Genomic DNA, 19,759 nt, shown 5'->3' with positions numbered 1-19,759 from the left:
AAAGTGTTTGAGTTTAGTTAGATATTGGTTCGCAAATGAAAGGCTAAGTTGGCATTTTTTGAGAAGAATAAAGGAAAAATTAGAGACAGAAAACTTCAGCTGGACTGGATTGGAAGACGGAAACAACTCCATTTAAGGTTTTGTTTTCTTCTTAAATTCATGATTTGTTTTAGTACAGACTTTTTTCCTCCAAACAAATTAACCATATAATTAAGATCTTTGAGAATTAACGTACTTTTTTTCGTCAGTGGGTGATGTAAACACAAAACCACTGACGGTTTTTGTTTTTTGTTGATGTTTGAAAAAGTTATTATCAAAATGACAAGTAAGAGGAAACAAATAGATATAGTACACGAACAATGATAATAAGTAAGACTTGTCGAGTAAAGACATTGCGGGAAATAGCAGCTGCTGTCGGAAGAACCCACTCTACAGTAAAGAAAATCGTAAACAAGTGGGAATACGAAGGAACCATGGAAATGTCCTGTTTAATGGATGCAAACGGATCCTTCTCTGATGATGAACGAGTAATTGTGCGAAAATTGCAGAAGAACCCATCTGAAGAATAAAAATCGAGGGAACAAAGTGGAACTCGAAACGACGATTAAGGAGATCTGGGAGAGCATTCCGTCTACAGTGACCAGAAATCTCGTTGAATTGATGTCATGGCGCTTGCAGGCAGTGCTGGACGCCAAAAAAAGGCGATATCAAATACACTGAATTCTTTTGTTACGCGAATTTCTTTTTTGAGCGCAAGTAACTATCGCGTAAGTAAACTAACTAGTAAGTAACTAAACGCTCATCTTATTTCCTAACAAGAATAAGACATCTATTGAGTGTTTTGGTCGAAAAATTATTCAAGATTACCTTAGCATGGGTTTCCTCTCATTGCTCGATTCCGGGGAATGAGAAAGCGGACTCGCTAGCTAAGGTGGGCGCTTCAGAAGGCACACTTTTTGAAAGGCAAATTGCTTATAACGAATTTTTTCACATTCCTCGTCAGGACACACTCGTTAGTTGACAGCGCATGTGGAGTGAAGATGAGTTCGGTCGTTGGTTACACACGATTATCCCTAAGGTTTCGACGAAAGCTTGGTTTAAGGGATTGAATGTCGGTCGTGATTTCATTCGCGTGATATCTCGGCTTATGTCCAATCACTACAACCTAAACGCGCATCTCTATCGCATTGGGTTCGCAGCAAACAATCTTTGTGATTGTGGCGATGGCTACCACGACATCGAGCATATTGTCTGGTCGTGTATCCGGTTCCATGCTGCTCGCTCTCAGCTCTCTAGAGCACTGAGAGCAAAAGGCAGACAATCGGATATCCCCGTCCGGGATATCTTAGGTAGCCGTGATCCTGATCTTCTGCTTCATCTATACCTGTTCCTCAGAAACGCCGATGTCAACGTTTAATGATGTTTCCTTCGTTGTGTCCCTGTTTCATATCCCTCCTATCCGATCGATAAACTTTTACTTAGTCGCGGCAATACATACACACACTCTTACACGGGCCAAAGGTTGTGCAGTCCACTGATCATTCAACAAGAGCCGAAGGTTGTACCGCTCATGACAACTCTACATGAACTGATGATTGCGCCGGTTAGTGATCATTCTATCCTGGATTCCTCGAGTCGAGAAAGACGCACCACGCTAGATATGAGGTACAGACTAGGGGGGCGTTGCTGATTAAGGGTCAGCTGCATCCCAATAGGAAGTATCCCGTGTCGGGCACACGTACAGAGCATTGGAGACAGCAACATCCGAATTACGAAAACACTTGTAATACTAACCTCGAGCCAACCGCGAGTAATCGGTTACATATTACTAACATAGATAATAAGAAAAATTGTCAAAGTATTGAACTCCCGGCCCCGTGAGGCTAACGCCATATGAGCCTTGATAGAAATATATATTTTGGAAAAAAAAACTCATTTTCGATGAAATTGCTCTGCTCGGTTTTAATCAAATAAACCACGTAAAAAACAGTCAAAATACATATCTAGACCTTCTATTCACAAATATGACCGAAGACTTCTGTGTGTATCAATCCATGACTCCGCTCTGGAAAAACGAGACATTCCACACAGCAATAGAATACTCAATTTTTACGCAAAACAAAGCAAGTGCCTGCCGACTGTGAGTATGTAGAAGTGCCGGAATACAATATGACTGATTTCGAAGCAATTAAATGTATTCTACCTACAATAGATTGGGAACATATGCTTAGTAATGAAGGACCAATCAACCAATCTGTACGAAATTTTCACGAATTTCTGAATAACATAATGTAAGAATTCGTCCCGAAGAAAAGAAGACGTAGAACTCGCGAAGCAAATATCCTCAGTGGTTCAATCCACAAATAAAGAAATTAAAAAAATCAGAAACAAAAAGCACACAAAAAGTATAAACTAACAGAATCGGATGAAAATTTATTTAGTTACCACCTTATTTGTCAAAAACTGAATTCGGCCATAAATATCGCATATGAAGAATATAATCGGAAGGTCGAATCTGAAGTCAAATCCTGTTCGAAGAACTTTTTCAATTACGTGAAGTCTAAACTTATAAGCAATAATATTCCATCACGTATGCATCTCGACGAGAATGTGGGTAACACTTCGAAAGAAACATGTAATCTTTTTGGCATTTTTTTTCAGGAAGTCTATACCACATTCTCCGAGCAAAACCGTGACCGAAAGTACTTTTCATTTCTACCGAAACGACATCTCTGTGAACTATATCACACATCAGGAAATAGCCTGAGCCCATCGAAAGGCCCAGGTCCTGAAGGAATTGCACCAGTAATCCTCAAGAACCTGGCTGACGAACTTACGCATCCTCTTCATCTCCTGTTTAATATGTCTTAAAAAACTGGAATATTCCCAGACAAATGAAAATTATCTTTCTTAGTGCCTATCTTCAAATCAGGCTCAAAGTCTGACATCCGTAATTACCGTGGCATTACTATTATCTCTTGCATTCCTAAATTATTTGAATCAATTATTAATGAAAAAATCTTTCAACAAGTAAAAAGTCCAATTACATGTAGACAACACGATTTTTTCAAATGCCGCTCTACATCAACTAGCCTATTAGAATTCGTCACCTTTTTACTAAATGCAATGGACAATGGCAAACACGTAGAAGCCCTCTATACGGACTTTAATAAAGCATTTGACCGAATCGACATCCCATTATTAACCTTCAAACTGGAAAAATAGGAATAGCACACAGTCTTTTGGAATGGCTTAACTCATATTTAATAGAACGCAAACAAATAGTTCGTTTCCAAAACAACCATTCAAACCCCATTAAAGTCACTTCGGGAGTGCCGCAAGGACCCCTTTTTGGCCATCCTCTTTTAATTTTGTACATTATTGACATTTCCTTTATTATGAGCGTATATATGTACTCATATATGCTGACGACATGAAGCTTTTCGCGGAAATTGAAAATGACAGCGACTTAAAAGCATTCCAGAATGAAATAAATGTATTCTACACGTGGAGTAAAAAAAGCCTCTTACAAATTAATGCAAAATAAAAAGTAGTGCAATAACATTTAGCAGAAAACAACAAACACCAAATTTTGTAATATCCCTAGGAAACGAAACTGTAAGAAAATGCAGAATAGTCAGAGATCTAGGCGTCATTCTTGACTCTAGACTCACATTTATTGAACACTACAACTCAGTAATAAACAAAGCAAATAGAGTGTTAAGCTTAATAAAACGCTTTGCACATAACTTCCAGGATCAATACATACTCGACAAAAAAATTAGAGTGCGAAGTCGGAAATTTTGAGTGATTTTTGACATACTGTAACTTCGTGAAAAATCAACGCATATCGATGGGATGTGCATCATTTTGAAGCTACAACTTTCAGGTATTAGAATATTTTACGTATATATTTTTATATTGGTGTGTGTAGGTGTAGTCGGCAACGATATCGGGAAGAAAAGAAAAATCGATTTTTCTTTGTATTTTTTAAGAATATTCTGGGCTAACACAATTTTTTTGCTAACCAACTCAATAGCAAATCCAATTAACCTTATCAACAAGCTTTGGTGGTTTGGTTTGATGATGAATAATTCAATAAACAACCATCGCATCGCAAATCGAAAGACAGTTTTAAAAACTCCAATAAATTCTGCACAAGGATAATTTGTTACTTTGACGAAAAAAATTTTTTAAATTTTTTGCATCGATTTCAAAAAAGTTCCAAAAACAGGATTTTTATAGTGCTTTACAAAATCCACTGTAGCTCTGCAAATATAGCAGTAAGTTCCAATGTTTGCAGGCAAATTTTTAGCCTAGTATATTCCCTAAACATCCGTGAACGTTTCATATTGATACGTTCAGTTTTTTCTAGCCGATTTTCAAAGTTTGGAGGTAATTAGAGGAGCATTTAATCGCAAATCGTATCAGAAGTACAAAATCCTAGGCAACTCTCAGAATGAACCATTCGTAACTTTCGTCTCTATAAGTTTGTGGGTGATGAGTGCGTGAATGTGTGGATCGAAATGTAATCGTAATAATCGAATAATCGAAAAATTTAGACATCTTTATTGACATCACAATGAATAGAGAGCTAATTAAAAACACGTGCCGTAGAAATAACAATTAGTCTGTAAGAAAACATTGTAATAACATATGTATGTAGTGTACATTTGATTGACGAAATAAATAAATATATATTTATATTTGCAATTGTTCATCGGGACACATCGTTCATACATTTCACTTCAGTGTGGAATTGTTATTTTTTTCAAATGTATTCTAAGACTCGTGTCAGTGAAGCGCCACACAGTCTGATATTTGAATTGATCTACTTACGTACAAAAATCAAAACAGACGGTGTGATTTGCTTTTCTCTCACAAACACTATTATCCCATGAAACTACATGCTTTTACCTCTACTACTACAATGGCTTCCTTCCACTTTCACCTTAAGTTTTGTTGGCCATTCAACAGTATCTTATTACCCATTATTTTTTTTCTGTTTTTCAGCCATGTGGGTTTTGAATACAATAGAGCCTTTTCTTTCATTTGTCCACCATAAAATTAATTTACAAATACATATTTATGGCGAAAAACTACAAATATGTTTGATTACATTTGTCTCAAAAATTCCGACCAGAAAAAATGCATTTAAAAAAAAAAAACCTGTTGAGGTACTAGACCGATTCAGACCATTTAGCCAAAAAAAAAATACACTGGAGTCGCTTTTTACGCGGGGGAAAACAGCGTAAATTTCAAAATCCGCGTAAAAAAAACCTTGTAGATTTCAAAATCCGCGTAAAATACAACCTTGTAAATTCCAAAATCCGCGTAAAAATAAACCGAGTGAAAAAAATACGTATAAAAATCTAACAAACAGTAAATTATTTATTAAAAATGCAACTCATATTTTAACAATTGAATAACCGGTTTTTTTTTCGTATGCTGCAATCATGATATCTGTATCTTCTTTTATCTCTCAGCTACTAATCAGTGATACAATACAAACTTATTTCGTGAAAAGTCAAATCAATTACACATTCAATTTGTACACGGTTGATACGCGCTGCGTAAAAAAACCGCGTAAATGTCGAAATCCGCGTAAAAAACCGCGTAAATTCCGAAATCCGCCGAAGCCGCGTAAACTAAAACCGCGTAAAAGGCGATTTCAGTGTACTATACTCCCAAAAATTCGGATTTTGATAGTCATTTTTTTTTGCAAATGCTTAGTTTTATAAGTTATAGGCAGTATCGATACCTGTAAATGACGTTAAAATGAAGCCTATACCCAAAGAATGTCAGGGTTTTTATATACATTTAAAAAATTAAGTGTTCGAAATTTTAGACTGTTCGGACTGTTTTGTCTCAAAAACGATATACGAAAAAATCGATAAAAATCAATCGAAAAATACGATAAAAATCAATATAATTAAAACAACTCTAAAACAATTAAAACTGCAGATGTCGTAACGGCGTTTTTCTTTTAATTTGGTTCGATTAATCCACGTAAATTATTCGGTCGCTTCGATTATTGTTGCACAGTATTCGTTCGAATAATAATCGATTTTTGTAGTAAGTTTTCGATTAATCGATCAATTGAACGATTAGCGGACATCACTAGTTGATCCTGCCAATAATACTGTGGATAGGGAAACAATGTGATGAATATATGTGATATGATGTTTGTTTTCCGTATTTTACGCTGGAATGTGTGCTAATTTTACATTTTACGAAAATGAAACTCAAATGTTGGGCATCAATTATAAATACTTGAAAAGTACCTTGTTCCTATTATTGTTACTTCGGAAACATTGACTGCATACGGGGCACCACTCCAGCGAGGTGAATTATCATTAACATCTATGACCCGTATATTAACAGGAATAACGAAACTCTGAAAAATATTTCAAATTTATAAGCATTTGATTCAAATTTGTGGTTTGATTCAAATAGTTTTGAGAACTGCTTATGTGTTTGACTGTCCATGAGGAGTATTCTGAAGTGATTTATTTGAATTTCGAATGAGAGAGTTTTTCTTACCGGATCATTGGTTGATCGCCTCTCACAAATGACATTCACGTACACTGATGCGGGGCCTTCGATTCCTTCTTTATCTAGCGGTTTGCTTAATACCAAATTTTTCGAATTTGGTATTATGCTCACTGGTGCATCTTTTTCACGTAGCGATAAAACTATGTCATTTTGAGGATCACCATTAACACTCAAGGTTCCAAGTAGAGATCCAACGGCAACGTCTTCATTAGCCAGGAAACTTTCCGTCGAACCTCCTTCAGCCAAATAACATCTTGAGTCCAGAAGCTGTGCTGTTCCTGTTTTCAAAATATGAACAATTATAGTGTGTATAGAGTTAAATCAACTGTTGAAAAAAAAGTCCGACCGTTCTCGAACACTATTGTGTTATCATTAAGCAGAAGTATCGTTTCTTCTAAATTAACCTACTAAAAGTGGACTACATACGAGGTAGTTAAAGCAAATTCAACCTATTTCATAAGAAACAAAATACGATACTTCGTTCAGAAGTGTTTGAACGTGTAAACTTCTGTTCCTTCTAGTGTCATTAAGAGTTTTTGGGTTTCAGGCTTTGTTATCTCTTGTCACTCACGGCGAAGAGGAGCATAATTCAACCATAAACTTACAATAATTCATTCTGCCATCTCTGATAAATGCTATAACTAACAACTATCACAGCGAGCTTATTGCAATAGAGAAGTGATAAGGTATGAATGTTAAGACAATCAAGGATAATCTATTGCGTTATTTATAAGCTATCGAGATTTACGTGCACTTATTATATCAATTTTACATACCATTTTCAAGATATAACCCTATAAGAAGCAGAACACTCCTTCGCCACATTCTAGTTGGTTTCACGACATCTGCCAATATGAAATAGAATATTTCAAATAAAGTCCGTTCATGTATCTATTGGTTTGTTGCGGTTTTCGAACTAAACATAGACGAGAAATAAACATTGCTCATCAGATTTTGTGGCAGCCCCAATTCTGAATATCATTATATTGTGTTGACTTGTGTAAGGTATTGAAGATCTTTTCCCAATCAATTATATGTTGGAACCGTGACCAAAAAAACGCCCCGGAAAACAACTGCAACAAAAGCAACCGTTTAAAAAAAATTATAGGAGGTCTGCCATTGTTGACGTAGAACTACGCTGTAGTTTGCTTCAAGTCGCTTGTTAATAACTGTGGATATTTTTTTATAATGCTAAGAAACTTTTGAAATAACCATTTTACCAGTTTGGTCACCCTGAAATGTTTTTTTTATTGTAGAATCATTTGACGATATCTGTTTGATGATTCATTCTTATGCTAGCAGAACAATACATGCTTGAGATAAGCGCAGCTGACATCCTCAGTGGAGAAAGTTTTGCTACTGTCAAGCGAAACCAAATCATATACAAAATTCCAGAACGTCATTTATTTTCTTGGTGACTAAATAAATGAAATAAACTCTATATGTTAATCTCAACAACCTCGAAAAGAGTACTGCACTGTTTCAATAATGATTAATGAATGATCAAGCAAAATGCAAATGCAATCCTATTTTTTTATCCAAAATATAGGGTTTGGGAAAAAGAAATGTCGTATTTCTGATCGAAATTTGACGCTTTATTTAACATACAGGGTGGGCCATTTAAAGTGGAAGGATTTGTTTTTGCAATAACAAAGTAAAGAAGTGGAATTTTAATTTTTTTTTTGAAATTCATTTATTTTGGTCCAAGGAGATTTGTTCTAACTACTTTTTGATTATGATTTCTCGTAAATGACCGCCTCTGGCCTTGACCGCAAAATGTGCCCTTTTTCGGCATTTTCCATCACTTTGCCCAATGTTTCGGCCGATATGGCAGCAATTTCTTGTCGGATATTGTCTTTCAGCGCAGCCAGGGTCCTTGGTTTACCAGTGTATACCTTGGATTTTAAATATCCCCATAAAAAAGTCAGGAGGCGTCAAATCAGGTGATATCGGTGGCCAGTCCTAATCGCCGTTTTTCGATATTAATCTTCCGGGGAACATTTCGCGCAATAATTTGGTCGTGGCAGCCGCTGTATGGCATGTAGCGCCGTCCTGTTGGAACCAGTAATTGTCCAATTCATTTTCACGAACAAATGGTGGTTCGAGCGATGCCTAACTCTTGCGAACGATGGCGACCTGATGTCGATGGAGTCTCTGCAACACTGGCTCGAACGGCATCAATATTCTCGTCGAAACGTCTTGATCGTTGTCTGGACAGATGACTGGCATTACCAACACTACCAGACGATATAAATTTGGCATATAATCGATGTATAGTGTTGTCTCCAGGCGATGTTTTAATTTTATTTTTATTTTTCCACGCACGTTTAGTTAACACAATTGAGAAGTTATTTTGAATGTACAGCTGAACAATTTCAGCGCGTTGTTTAGGTGTGTATTGTTCCATGGTTAAAATTGTACTGAAATGACGCTTCCAACGCGGTATGACATTTGTTAATCTGACATCTCTGTCAAAAGTTATGGGGTTGCCAGATGCTTCCACTTTAAATGGCCCACCCTGTACTTAAAACTATCCAATTTAAGTCAAATATGCGCCGTTTTGTTCGCAAACTTGTTGTCACTTAGAAGGCAACTTCATTATCCCCTCCTTATTTGCAAAAATACTCAGACAGCCAGTTTTCGCAAGCCTCTTTTGAGGCCAACTTAGTATCACCAAGAGCGTTTTGCATGGACCGGAAGAGATGATAATCACTTGGAGCCAGGTCCGGACTATACGGTGGGTGCAATAGGACATCCCATCCTAGCTCCCGTAGCTTCTGGCGGGTCATCAAAGATGTGTGAGGCCGAGCGTTGTCCTGGTGAAAAACAACACCATTCCTATTGATCATTTCTGGTCGCTTCTGGTCAAGCGCCTGCTTCAAACGGTCAAGCTGCTCACAGTAGTAAACCGAGTTGAGAGTCTGGACATAGTTGAGCAGCTCATAGTGAATGATTCCCTTCCAATCCCACCAAACACACAGCAAAACCTTCCTGGCCGTCAATCCGGGCTTGGCGATGGTTTGGACCGGCTCACCGCGCTTCGACCACGACTTTTTTCGCTTTAGGTTGTCGTACGTGATCCACTTTTCATCACCAGTCACCATCTTCTTTTCAAAAAAGACTCGAGTTCATTCCGTTTCAGCAGTGCATCGCAGGCGTTGATTCGGTCTGAAAGATTTTTTTGCGTCAACTCGTGTGGCTCCCATACATCCTGCTTTTTTTGGAGTCCAATCTTCTGCAAATGGTTCCAAACGATTTTCTGGTCTATACCCAGTTCCTGGCCAATCGAGCGAGTGCTCACATGCCGGTCTACTTGGCGACGATCTACGACGATTAGCCTACCAGTACGGGATGTATCTTCGACAGCCACTACACCAGAACGAAATCGATCAAACCAACGCTGTTCTGTGCGAATTGTTACAGTATCGGATCCATAAACTACACGAATTTTTTCGGCCGCCTTCGTTGCAGTTTTACCTCGCAGGTAGTAAAAACGTAAAATATGGTGAATTTCTTGCTTGGTCGACTCCATTTTTGACGCGCTATAGCTTGAGACTGAAAAGGACAATCACAACACTGTCAAAACGACACTTGTAGCACAGATTGTCGTCTTTAAATAGCCGTGCCTTCCGGAGCGTGGCGCATCTTCGACGACCTCTACACCAGAACGAAAACGTTGAAACCATCGTTGTGCGGTGGAAATGGAAACTGTATCGGGTCCATAAACTGCACAAATTTTATTGGCAGCTTGAGATGCATTTTTGCCTTTGTCATAGTAGTACTGTAAAATATGTCGGATTTTCTCTTTATTTTGCTCCATATTTGCGACACTCTAACTCACGAACGACTTAACCAAACAAAACACTGTCAAGGACTGTATTATAGCGCGCAAAAATACCTTTCCAACAAGCTATAGTATGACTCGATACAATGAATACAACTAGAACTACGCGCTTACAACGACACCTCGCGGAAATACCGCAGGACTTTTTTGACAGCCTAATATTTTTATTAAGGCTCATATGCTGTCAGCCGGGACCCGGGGGCCGGGAGTTCAATATTTCGACAACGACTAATATATTATGCCTATGTTAGTAACATGTAACCGATTACTCGCGGTTGGCTCGAGGTTAGTATTACAAGTGTTTTCGTAATTGTGATGTTGCTGTCTCCAATGCTCTGTACGTGTGCCCGACACGGGATACTTCCTATTGGGATGCAGCTGACCATTGATCAGCAACGCCCCGCTAGTCTGTACCCCATATCTAGCGTGGTGCGTCTTCTCGACTCGAGGAATCCAGGATAGAATGGTCACTAGCCGGCACAAACATCAGCTCGTGTAGAATTGTCATGAGCGGTACAACCTTTGGCTCTTGTTGAATGATCAGTGGACTGCACAACCTTTGGCCCGTGCATCTGTAAAGAGTGTGTGTATGCATTGCCGCGACTAAGTAAAAGTTTATAGATCCTCCTATCCGATCTATAAACTTTTACTTTACTATAAACTTTTACTGGATATGAAACAGGGACACAACGAAGGAAACACACAGCAAAACCTTCCTGGCCGTCAATCCGGGCTTGGCGATGGTTTGGACCGGCTCACCGCGCTTCGACCACGACTTTTTTCGCTTTAGGTTGTCGTACGTGATCCACTTTTCATCACCAGTCACCATCTTCTTTTCAAAAAAGACTCGAGTTCATTCCGTTTCAGCAGTGCATCGCAGGCGTTGATTCGGTCTGAAAGATTTTTTTGCGTCAACTCGTGTGGCTCCCATACATCCTGCTTTTTTTGGAGTCCAATCTTCTGCAAATGGTTCCAAACGATTTTCTGGTCTATACCCAGTTCCTGGCCAATCGAGCGAGTGCTCACATGCCGGTCTACTTGGCGACGATCTACGACGATTAGCCTACCAGTACGGGATGTATCTTCGACAGCCACTACACCAGAACGAAATCGATCAAACCAACGCTGTTCTGTGCGAATTGTTACAGTATCGGATCCATAAACTACACGAATTTTTTCGGCCGCCTTCGTTGCAGTTTTACCTCGCAGGTAGTAAAAACGTAAAATATGGTGAATTTCTTGCTTGGTCGACTCCATTTTTGACGCGCTATAGCTTGAGACTGAAAAGAACAATCACAACACTGTCAAAACGACACTTGTAGCACAGATTGTCGTCTTTAAATAGCCGTGCCTTCCGGAGCGTGGCACATCTTCGACGACCTCTACACCAGAACGAAAACGTTGAAACCATCGTTGTGCGGTGGAAATGGAAACTGTATCGGGTCCATAAACTGCACAAATTTTATTGGCAGCTTGAGATGCATTTTTGCCTTTGTCATAGTAGTACTGTAAAATATGTCGGATTTTCTCTTTATTTTGCTCCATATTTGCGACACTCTAACTCACGAACGACTTAACCAAACAAAACACTGTCAAGGACTGTATTATAGCGCGCAAAAATACCTTTCCAACAAGCTATAGTATGACTCGATACAATGAATACAACTAGAACTACGCGCTTACAACGACACCTCGCGGAAATACCGCAGGACTTTTTTGACAGCCTAATATTTTTATTAAGGCTCATATGCTGTCAGCCGGGACCCGGGGGCCGGGAGTTCAATATTTCGACAACGACTAATATATTATGCCTATGTTAGTAACATGTAACCGATTACTCGCGGTTGGCTCGAGGTTAGTATTACAAGTGTTTTCGTAATTGTGATGTTGCTGTCTCCAATGCTCTGTACGTGTGCCCGACACGGGATACTTCCTATTGGGATGCAGCTGACCATTGATCAGCAACGCCCCGCTAGTCTGTACCCCATATCTAGCGTGGTGCGTCTTCTCGACTCGAGGAATCCAGGATAGAATGGTCACTAGCCGGCACAAACATCAGCTCGTGTAGAATTGTCATGAGCGGTACAACCTTTGGCTCTTGTTGAATGATCAGTGGACTGCACAACCTTTGGCCCGTGCATCTGTAAAGAGTGTGTGTATGCATTGCCGCGACTAAGTAAAAGTTTATAGATCCTCCTATCCGATCTATAAACTTTTACTTTACTATAAACTTTTACTGGATATGAAACAGGGACACAACGAAGGAAACATCATTAAACATTGACATCGGCGTTTCTGAGGAACAGGTATAGATGAAGCAGGAGATCGGGATCACGACTACCTAAGATATCCCGGACGGGGATGTTCGAATGTCTGCCTTTTGCTCTCAGTGCTCTAGAGAGCTGAGAGCGAGCAACATAGAATCGGATACACGACCAGATGTCGTGCTCGATGTCGTGGTAGCCATCGCCACAATCACAAAGATTGTTTGCTGCGAGCCCAATGTGATAAAGATGCGCGTTTAGGTTGTAGTGATTGGACATAAGCCGAGATATCACGCGAACGAAATCACGACCTACATTCAATCCCTTAAACCAAGCTCTCGCCGAGACCTTAGGCATAATCGTGTGTAACCAGCGACCGAACTCATATTCACTCCACATGCACTGCCAATCAACGAGTGTGTACTGACGAGGAATGTGAAGAAGTTCGTTATAAGCAATTTGCCTTTCAAAAAGTGTGTCTTCTGAAGAGCCCACCTTAGCTAGCGAGTCCGCTTTCTCATTCCCCGGAATCGAGCAATGAGAGGGAACTAATGCTAAGGTAATCTTGAATAATTTTTCGACCAAAACACTCAATAGTTTTCTAATTTTTGTTAGGAAATAAGAGGAGCGTTTATCAACCTTCATTGAGCGAATTGCCTCTATTGAGCTGAGACTGTCTGAAAATATAAAATAAAGGTTGATGGGTAGTGTTTCAATGATCCCTAGAGCATAGTATATCGCACCCATTTCAGCGACATACACGGAACAAGGATCTTTGAGTTTGAAGATGCCGAAGCCAGTGGACCCGTTTATGGATGAACCGTCAGTGAAGAACATTTTATCAGATCTAACTTTCCCATATTCTGCCGAAAATATCGGCGGAATAGAATCGGAGCGTAGATGATCTGGGATTCCATGGATTTTTTGTCGCATGGACAGATAAAAAATGACAGAGAAATTGCAAAAGTATGGGAAGCAAACTTGGTTGGAGATGCCCGGTGAAGGTGCACTTCATGGTAAGGTACTCATGGTATATAGACATAAAACTTGACTGAGGAGTCAGTTGGAGTAGATTTTCGAAGTTATCAATCACCAATGGGTTCATGATCTTGCAACGGATGAGAAATCTGTAGGATAATTCTGTGAACCGAAGAATAAGCGGGGCCAAGACTATACGCAAGCAACGATATTGTATTCTTTCCAGCTTGAGAATATGAATCCTGGCAGCTGATCGGAAGCGAAAACTGCCATATTCTAACACTGATAATATCGTTGTTTTGTACAACTGAATGAGATAGGTGAAGTTGGAATTGGGCGGGTTCGTGCTTCCTAGAAAAAAATATAGGAGGTTGTGTCCAAGATACGACCGCATTGTTGACGTAGAACTACACTCTTATTTTATATAAGTCGCCATACACTGGTGGCTTGAAATTACTTGGAACATAAACACTTCTCATCATTTTGCGCTATTCTCAAAAGAAACGCTTATGTTAATATTACTGGCCTCGAAAAAAGTTGCATTTCTCATGCTAGAGGGAAGCGCAGCTGTCACCCTTAGCGGAGGAGGCTTTGCTACTGGCAAGCGAAATCTAATCACATACAAAATTCCAGAACGACTGTAGTGTATTGCCTACCTTGTATTAATAAACCATTGCAACACACCTATTTACTCACACCTTGTATTGCCTCACATTGTTATTCACCGAAGCATACCTTCTATATTCATATACATTGATGGGTGGGCTACGGGCTGTCATTCGGGCTACGAGCGTAGAGAAGGACGGACACAATCTTACAACTGGCGACGAGGAGAAAAAATAATTGAGGAACGAGGTAATTATGCAACCAGCAAAATATTTTCATTGTGTAAGAAAATTGCGTGGCCTTTATCACAAGGTAAAATCCAGTAGCAACTGGAAGTGGAATGTTTAGCAAACGCGAGAATTATGAAGAATTCTCCGTGGGGTCGAATTTTGCGAGAATCAGAGTGATTCTAACGGCGTTGGCGGGAATCGGAAGGATTCCTCCTGTTTGATTTGCGAGAATTGATAGAATTCTCCAGGGGGTCGAACTTTGCGAGAATCGGAGTGATTCTCACGGCGTTGGCGGGAATCGGAAGGATTCCTCCTGTTTGATTGCGAGAATTGATAGAATTCTCCAGGGGGCAAAGTTCGATAGAATTTAGACATTCTCGAGGAGTGCGGAAGTTTCATGTCTTCCCTACTGTGAATGGTTCACATCTCGACGAGAAATGTTATGGAAGAGAAAAGTTTGTTTTCTGCATAAGAGGTTATGTCATAACCAAACGAAGCCTTCCGGGATACGGCCGAATGATGTAAACACAAGACGAAAATTCGAGAATTTTCCCTGTTGTTTTTGTTTTGGCTCAAGCTAAATCTAGATCAGATTCACAAATCGAAGTGCAGGGAATTAGAACTGGGGCCAATTCGATGTATAGTAATTCGAATTGGAGACGCACTGATGAAGCAGACGGGCATAATTGAGATTGTGTTATCGAATACAGATGGAAGATAAAATGTTTGTCTCTCTGTGGTTTCAGATGGATGAATCACGGGCGGTTCCGGCTTTTAGATGTGATAGAATCGAAACAAGTAAACTTGCTCGAGAATGAAAGGTGTGGAAGGAGTCACTGGAGTGCTTCTTTGCGGCCTACGATATAACGGATCAGAGAGTCATGCGAGCGAAAATGCTCCATATGGGTGGTTCTGCCTCGCAGACGGTTTTCAAGAACCTGGAAGATCATAATCACGTTCCACTGGTCTCCCTGGTTCCGCGATGGTACGATGTAGCGGTTGAAAAACTCGACGCATTTTTCGAACCAAGACACCAAAACACTTCTGAGCGCAGGAAGCTCCGGCAAATAAAGCAGAATTCTGGTGAAAGATTTGCGGATTACGTCATCCGTCTTAAGCAGCAAGTTGGTGAGTGTGGATTCGAAAGATATGGAGCCGATATAGAGGAAATCCTGAAGAATATCTATCTAACGGATGCCGTTGTTGAAGGATGTTCTTCAAACGAAGTGCGCAGAATGATTCTGCTGAAGGATTTGCCTTTCAAGGATATCGAAGCATTCGGAGTTACCCAAGAAGGCGTGGACCAGCAATTGGTTGAGATTACCCAATCGGGGACTCACACGATGGATAAGGTATACAGTGCTCATTCGCAGAATCGAGACCGCCGTAGTGCTGTTAGAGATAACTCAAACAGGATGTCGATGAAGAGATGTTACAATTGCGGTCGGCAGGGACATTTGTCAACCTCTCCAATTTGCCCGGCACGCGGTCAGCAATGCCGCAACTGTAAGAACTACGGTCATTTCGAGAAACTGTGCCGTAAGCGAAAGTCGACGCTAACAGAACCCTCGCTGAAGAACCAAATCCGAGTAATTGAAAGCATCAGCAACGACAATGATCTAAATGTAGTCGTACCAGAAGACAACCCAACCCAAGACAAAGTGTACTACGCCTTCTACTCAGGTAATGAATCGAACATGCTTACATGCAGTATCGGTGGTGTTTCTACGGAAATGTTGGTCGATTCTGGTGCTGATGCTAATTTGATTAGCGAGGTATCTTGGGCGAAAATGAAAAATAGTAGGATTTCGGTGCATACGTCCACCAGAGGGAGCAGTCGAATTTTAAGAGCGTATGGCAGCGATATTCCATTGACCATTTTGGGAACCTTCGTTGCGGACATAACCATTGGGAGAAGACAATTCAAGCTGAATTTCTCGTAGTCAAAGGAGCCTTCTCGGTGACCGAACAGCGAAGCAGCTAGGTGTATTAAAGATTGATTTGCACGTCAATCGTGTCGAGAATTCTACACAGTCGTTCAGCAAGATTAGGGGTATCACGGCTTACATCCCTATGAATCATGAAGCCATCCCAGTTTTCCAGCCAATGCGTCGCATTCCTTTGCCATTGGAGCAAGCAGTTGCGAAGAAAATCGATGAATTACCGAAGCGGGATATCATCGAAATCAAGACAGGTCCAACCAGCTGGGTGTCCCCGTTGGTTATTGTAGGGAAGGCAAATGGTGAGCCTCAACTCTGTGTTGATCTCCGCCGTGTAAACGAGGCTGTTCTTCGTGAGCACCATCCGATGCCTGTTGTGGAAGATTACATTGCGCGCCTGGGAAGAGGATCGATATGGAGCAAGCTCGATATTCGCGAGGCGTTCTTGCAAGTCGAATTGGCAGAGGAATCACGTGATGTAACGACCTTCATGACCAACCGGGGGCTATTCCGGTTTAAGAGACTGCCGTCCGGCTTAGTAACGGCACCGGAGATTTTTCAAAAAGCTATGGACGAAATACTGGCAGATTGTTGCGGCACCTATTGGTATCTCGACGACATAATTGTAGAAGGGAAGAACATCGAAGAGCACGATAATCGACTTGAGAAGGTATATTGATTTCTGACAATTTGATATTGTTTGTATTTGTTTCCCCTTTATACGAATAAAATGACTTTCTTGGATTAAACTTTTGAATTTCTTCATAAAATATACACTGAGCTGTGAACTGAGTCCAGGGTTTCGATTCCAGGTTCTTTCGAGATTGAAGGACAGGGGAGTGGAGCTCAAATGGGAGAAATGCCAATTTCGGGTTACCGAACTCGAGTTCTTGGGCCATCAGATCTCCAGAAACGGGAAAAGTCCTTCCGAGTCGAAAGTAGCAGCGTTGATGTCATTCCGAGAGCCTGAAAATGAAGCAGAGGTACGTAGCTTTCTCGGATTGGCCAACTTCCTGAATCGATTCATTCCGCATCTTGCGACTATTGATGAACCGTTGCGCAAACTTTTGGTTAAGGGTACTAAGTTTGAATGGACTTGCAGAGAATCTGAATCTTTCCAATCCATCAAAATGGCTTTAAGTAGTAGCTTGGGGTTCTATAAAGTAGAAGATCGTACAGCTGTAGTAGCAGATGCCAGTCCCCAAGGGTTAGGAGCTATTCTACTCCAAATCAACGACGAAAATGTGCAACGTGTGATCAGTTTCGCTTCCAAATCCTTAACAGAAACGGAACGACGGTACTGTCAAACGGAAAAGGAGGCCCTAGCTGTCGTGTTGAGCGTGGAACGATTCCAATACTATCTCCTTGGCAAGAAATTTAACATCCTGACAGACTGTAAGGTTCTTGAATTGTTGTTTTCCAAGCGCTCAAAACCCTGTGCGCGAATAGAACGCTGGGTTTGGCGATTGCAAACGTTTGATTATAACCTCATACACGTCTCAGGTAAAGAAAACATAGCTGATTCGCTATCTCGATTAGCTATCCAGGAACCTAAGCCATTCGATCAATCGGAGGAAATATTCGTACGCGAAGTAGCCATTCAAGCAGCTAAATGTGCTGCGTTAACTTGGAATGAGATTGTACAAGCAACAGAAATCGATCACGAAATCTCAAAAGTACTGGAAATTCTGAGGAATGGTGATATGCAGAACTTATCTGTTGAATACAGAGTAGTTGCCAATGAATTGTGCAACTTTCAAGGCGTACTGCTACGAAACGATCAGATTGTCGTACCTTTTCCAGTAAGAGAAAAAGTGCTGATTACAGCTCACGAGGGTCATCCTGGCATAGTGATGATGAAAAGTCACCTAAGTTCAAATGTCTGGTGGCCTAAAATGGATCAGGCAGTTGAACGATTCGTGAAGCGTTGTAGAGGTTGCGTATTAGTTGCTGCTCCAGAAGCACCAGAGCCAATGCAACGTAGTCACCTCCCTTCATCACCGTGGCAAACACTAGCACTCGATTTTTTGGGACCTCTGCCTGAGGGCAATACCCTTGGTTGTTGTTGACTGTTACAGTCGTTATATAGAGGTAGTTTAAATGGATACAACAACAACAAAAGATGTTACACGAGAGTTGATGACCATGTTCAGTCGGTACGGAATTCCATCGTTCTTGAAAGCCGATAATGCACCACAGATTAGTTCCGATTGTGAGGAGTTTAATGAGATTTGTTCGACTAATAGTATCAAATTGCTGAACACAATACAGTACTGGCCTCAATCAAACGGAGAGGTTGAACGGCAAAATCGTTCCATTTTGAAGCTCCTCCGAATATCTCAGGAGCTTGGGAAAGATTGGAGAAATGAGCTACGGCTGTATCTACTAACCTATTATTCCTCGAAGCATCCAACCACAGGCAAATCACCAGGAGAGTTGAAAGTCGGTCGTCAGATAAAAAGCAAGCTACCAACGATTTCGAGTTTTCTTGAAGATGAAGGAGTACGTGAGAGAGATGCTGTCATCAAAGAAAAGGGGAAAGAGTACAGTGACAGAAGAAGACAAGCAAAGGAGAGTAATATAAAAGAGGGTGATGTCGTACTTGCTAAGCGGATGCGAAAAGCAAATAAACTAGACACTGAATTCACTAACGAAGAGTTTGTAGCTTAGCGTGAAGAAGATACTGATACCGTCATACAATCGAAGGCCACTGGTAAACAATATAGGCGAAGTTCAGCTCATTTAAAGAAAATTGAAGATCCAAGAACTTTCCGGAAAACTCAGGAAAACAGCTCAGAGCCTATATCTCCGTCAGTTCAATCTGAAATCGACGGCGACAGGAGTTGTGCTTCCAGGGCCGAGTTAGAAAACACATCAGTCGAGGCATTCGTTTCATCCAGATCACCTGTAACAAGACGTCCGAGAAATGTACCGACGAAGTATCAAGATTATATACCGTATTAACTGTAAAGACCAAACAGATCTAAATAAATATTTAAACTTGTTTGCCTTTTTAAATCAAAGGAAGGATTGTAGTGTATTGCCTACCTTGTATTAATAAACCATTGCAACACACTCACACCTTGTATTGCCTCACATTGTTATTCACCGATGCATACCTTCTATATTTATATACATTGATGGGTGGGCTACGAGCTGTCATTCGGGCTACGAGCGTAGAGAAGAACGGACGCGAAAGCTGATACGGACACAATCTTACAACGACATTTACTTTCTTGGTGACTAAACAGGCAAAATAAACTCTTTTTGTTAATAACAACCTCGAAAACAGTAGCAATGCTTCATTATTATCAATATTAGCGCAAATGCAATCCTAGTTGA

At 40.5% G+C, this 19,759-nt stretch overlaps 3 protein-coding genes across 5 annotated transcripts in view; 2 read left to right on the top strand and 1 right to left on the bottom strand.

Annotated features, from left to right (window-relative positions):
* The window catches only part of LOC129777170 (protocadherin Fat 2), a 74,637-nt gene that overhangs the window by 23,791 nt on the left and 31,087 nt on the right, over positions 1 to 19,759 (bottom strand). For 2 of the 3 annotated variants that reach the window (XM_055783265.1, XM_055783266.1), the window contains 3 exons: positions 7,332 to 7,400; positions 6,544 to 6,833; positions 6,285 to 6,397 (listed from right to left, as the gene is read on the bottom strand). In XM_055783265.1, coding sequence (XP_055639240.1) covers positions 6,285 to 6,397; positions 6,544 to 6,833; positions 7,332 to 7,380 — 452 coding nt within the window. In that variant the 5' untranslated portion in view covers positions 7,381 to 7,400. Of the gene's footprint in view, positions 1 to 6,284; positions 6,398 to 6,543; positions 6,834 to 7,331; positions 7,472 to 19,759 lie in introns of all 3 variants that reach the window. The other variant, XM_055783267.1, reaches the window with a different exon arrangement.
* On the top strand, positions 16,441 to 18,486 carry LOC129773844 (uncharacterized protein K02A2.6-like). Its single transcript, XM_055777502.1, has 2 exons — positions 16,441 to 17,087; positions 17,230 to 18,486. The coding sequence occupies exons 1-2, from the start codon at positions 16,551 to 16,553 to the stop codon at positions 18,484 to 18,486; spliced, it is 1,794 nt and encodes a 597-aa protein (XP_055633477.1). The 5' UTR covers positions 16,441 to 16,550.
* On the top strand, positions 18,518 to 19,087 carry LOC129773843 (uncharacterized). The gene has a single exon (XM_055777501.1). It carries the CDS (start codon positions 18,518 to 18,520, stop codon positions 19,085 to 19,087), a length of 570 nt encoding a protein of 189 aa, XP_055633476.1.

Source organism: Toxorhynchites rutilus, chromosome 3 (assembly GCF_029784135.1).
Source record: "Toxorhynchites rutilus septentrionalis strain SRP chromosome 3, ASM2978413v1, whole genome shotgun sequence".
NCBI classification, from domain to species: Eukaryota; Metazoa; Arthropoda; class Insecta; order Diptera; family Culicidae; genus Toxorhynchites; species Toxorhynchites rutilus.
Note: the sequence above shows the minus strand (reverse complement) of the source record. Positions and strands in the feature narration are given on the sequence as shown.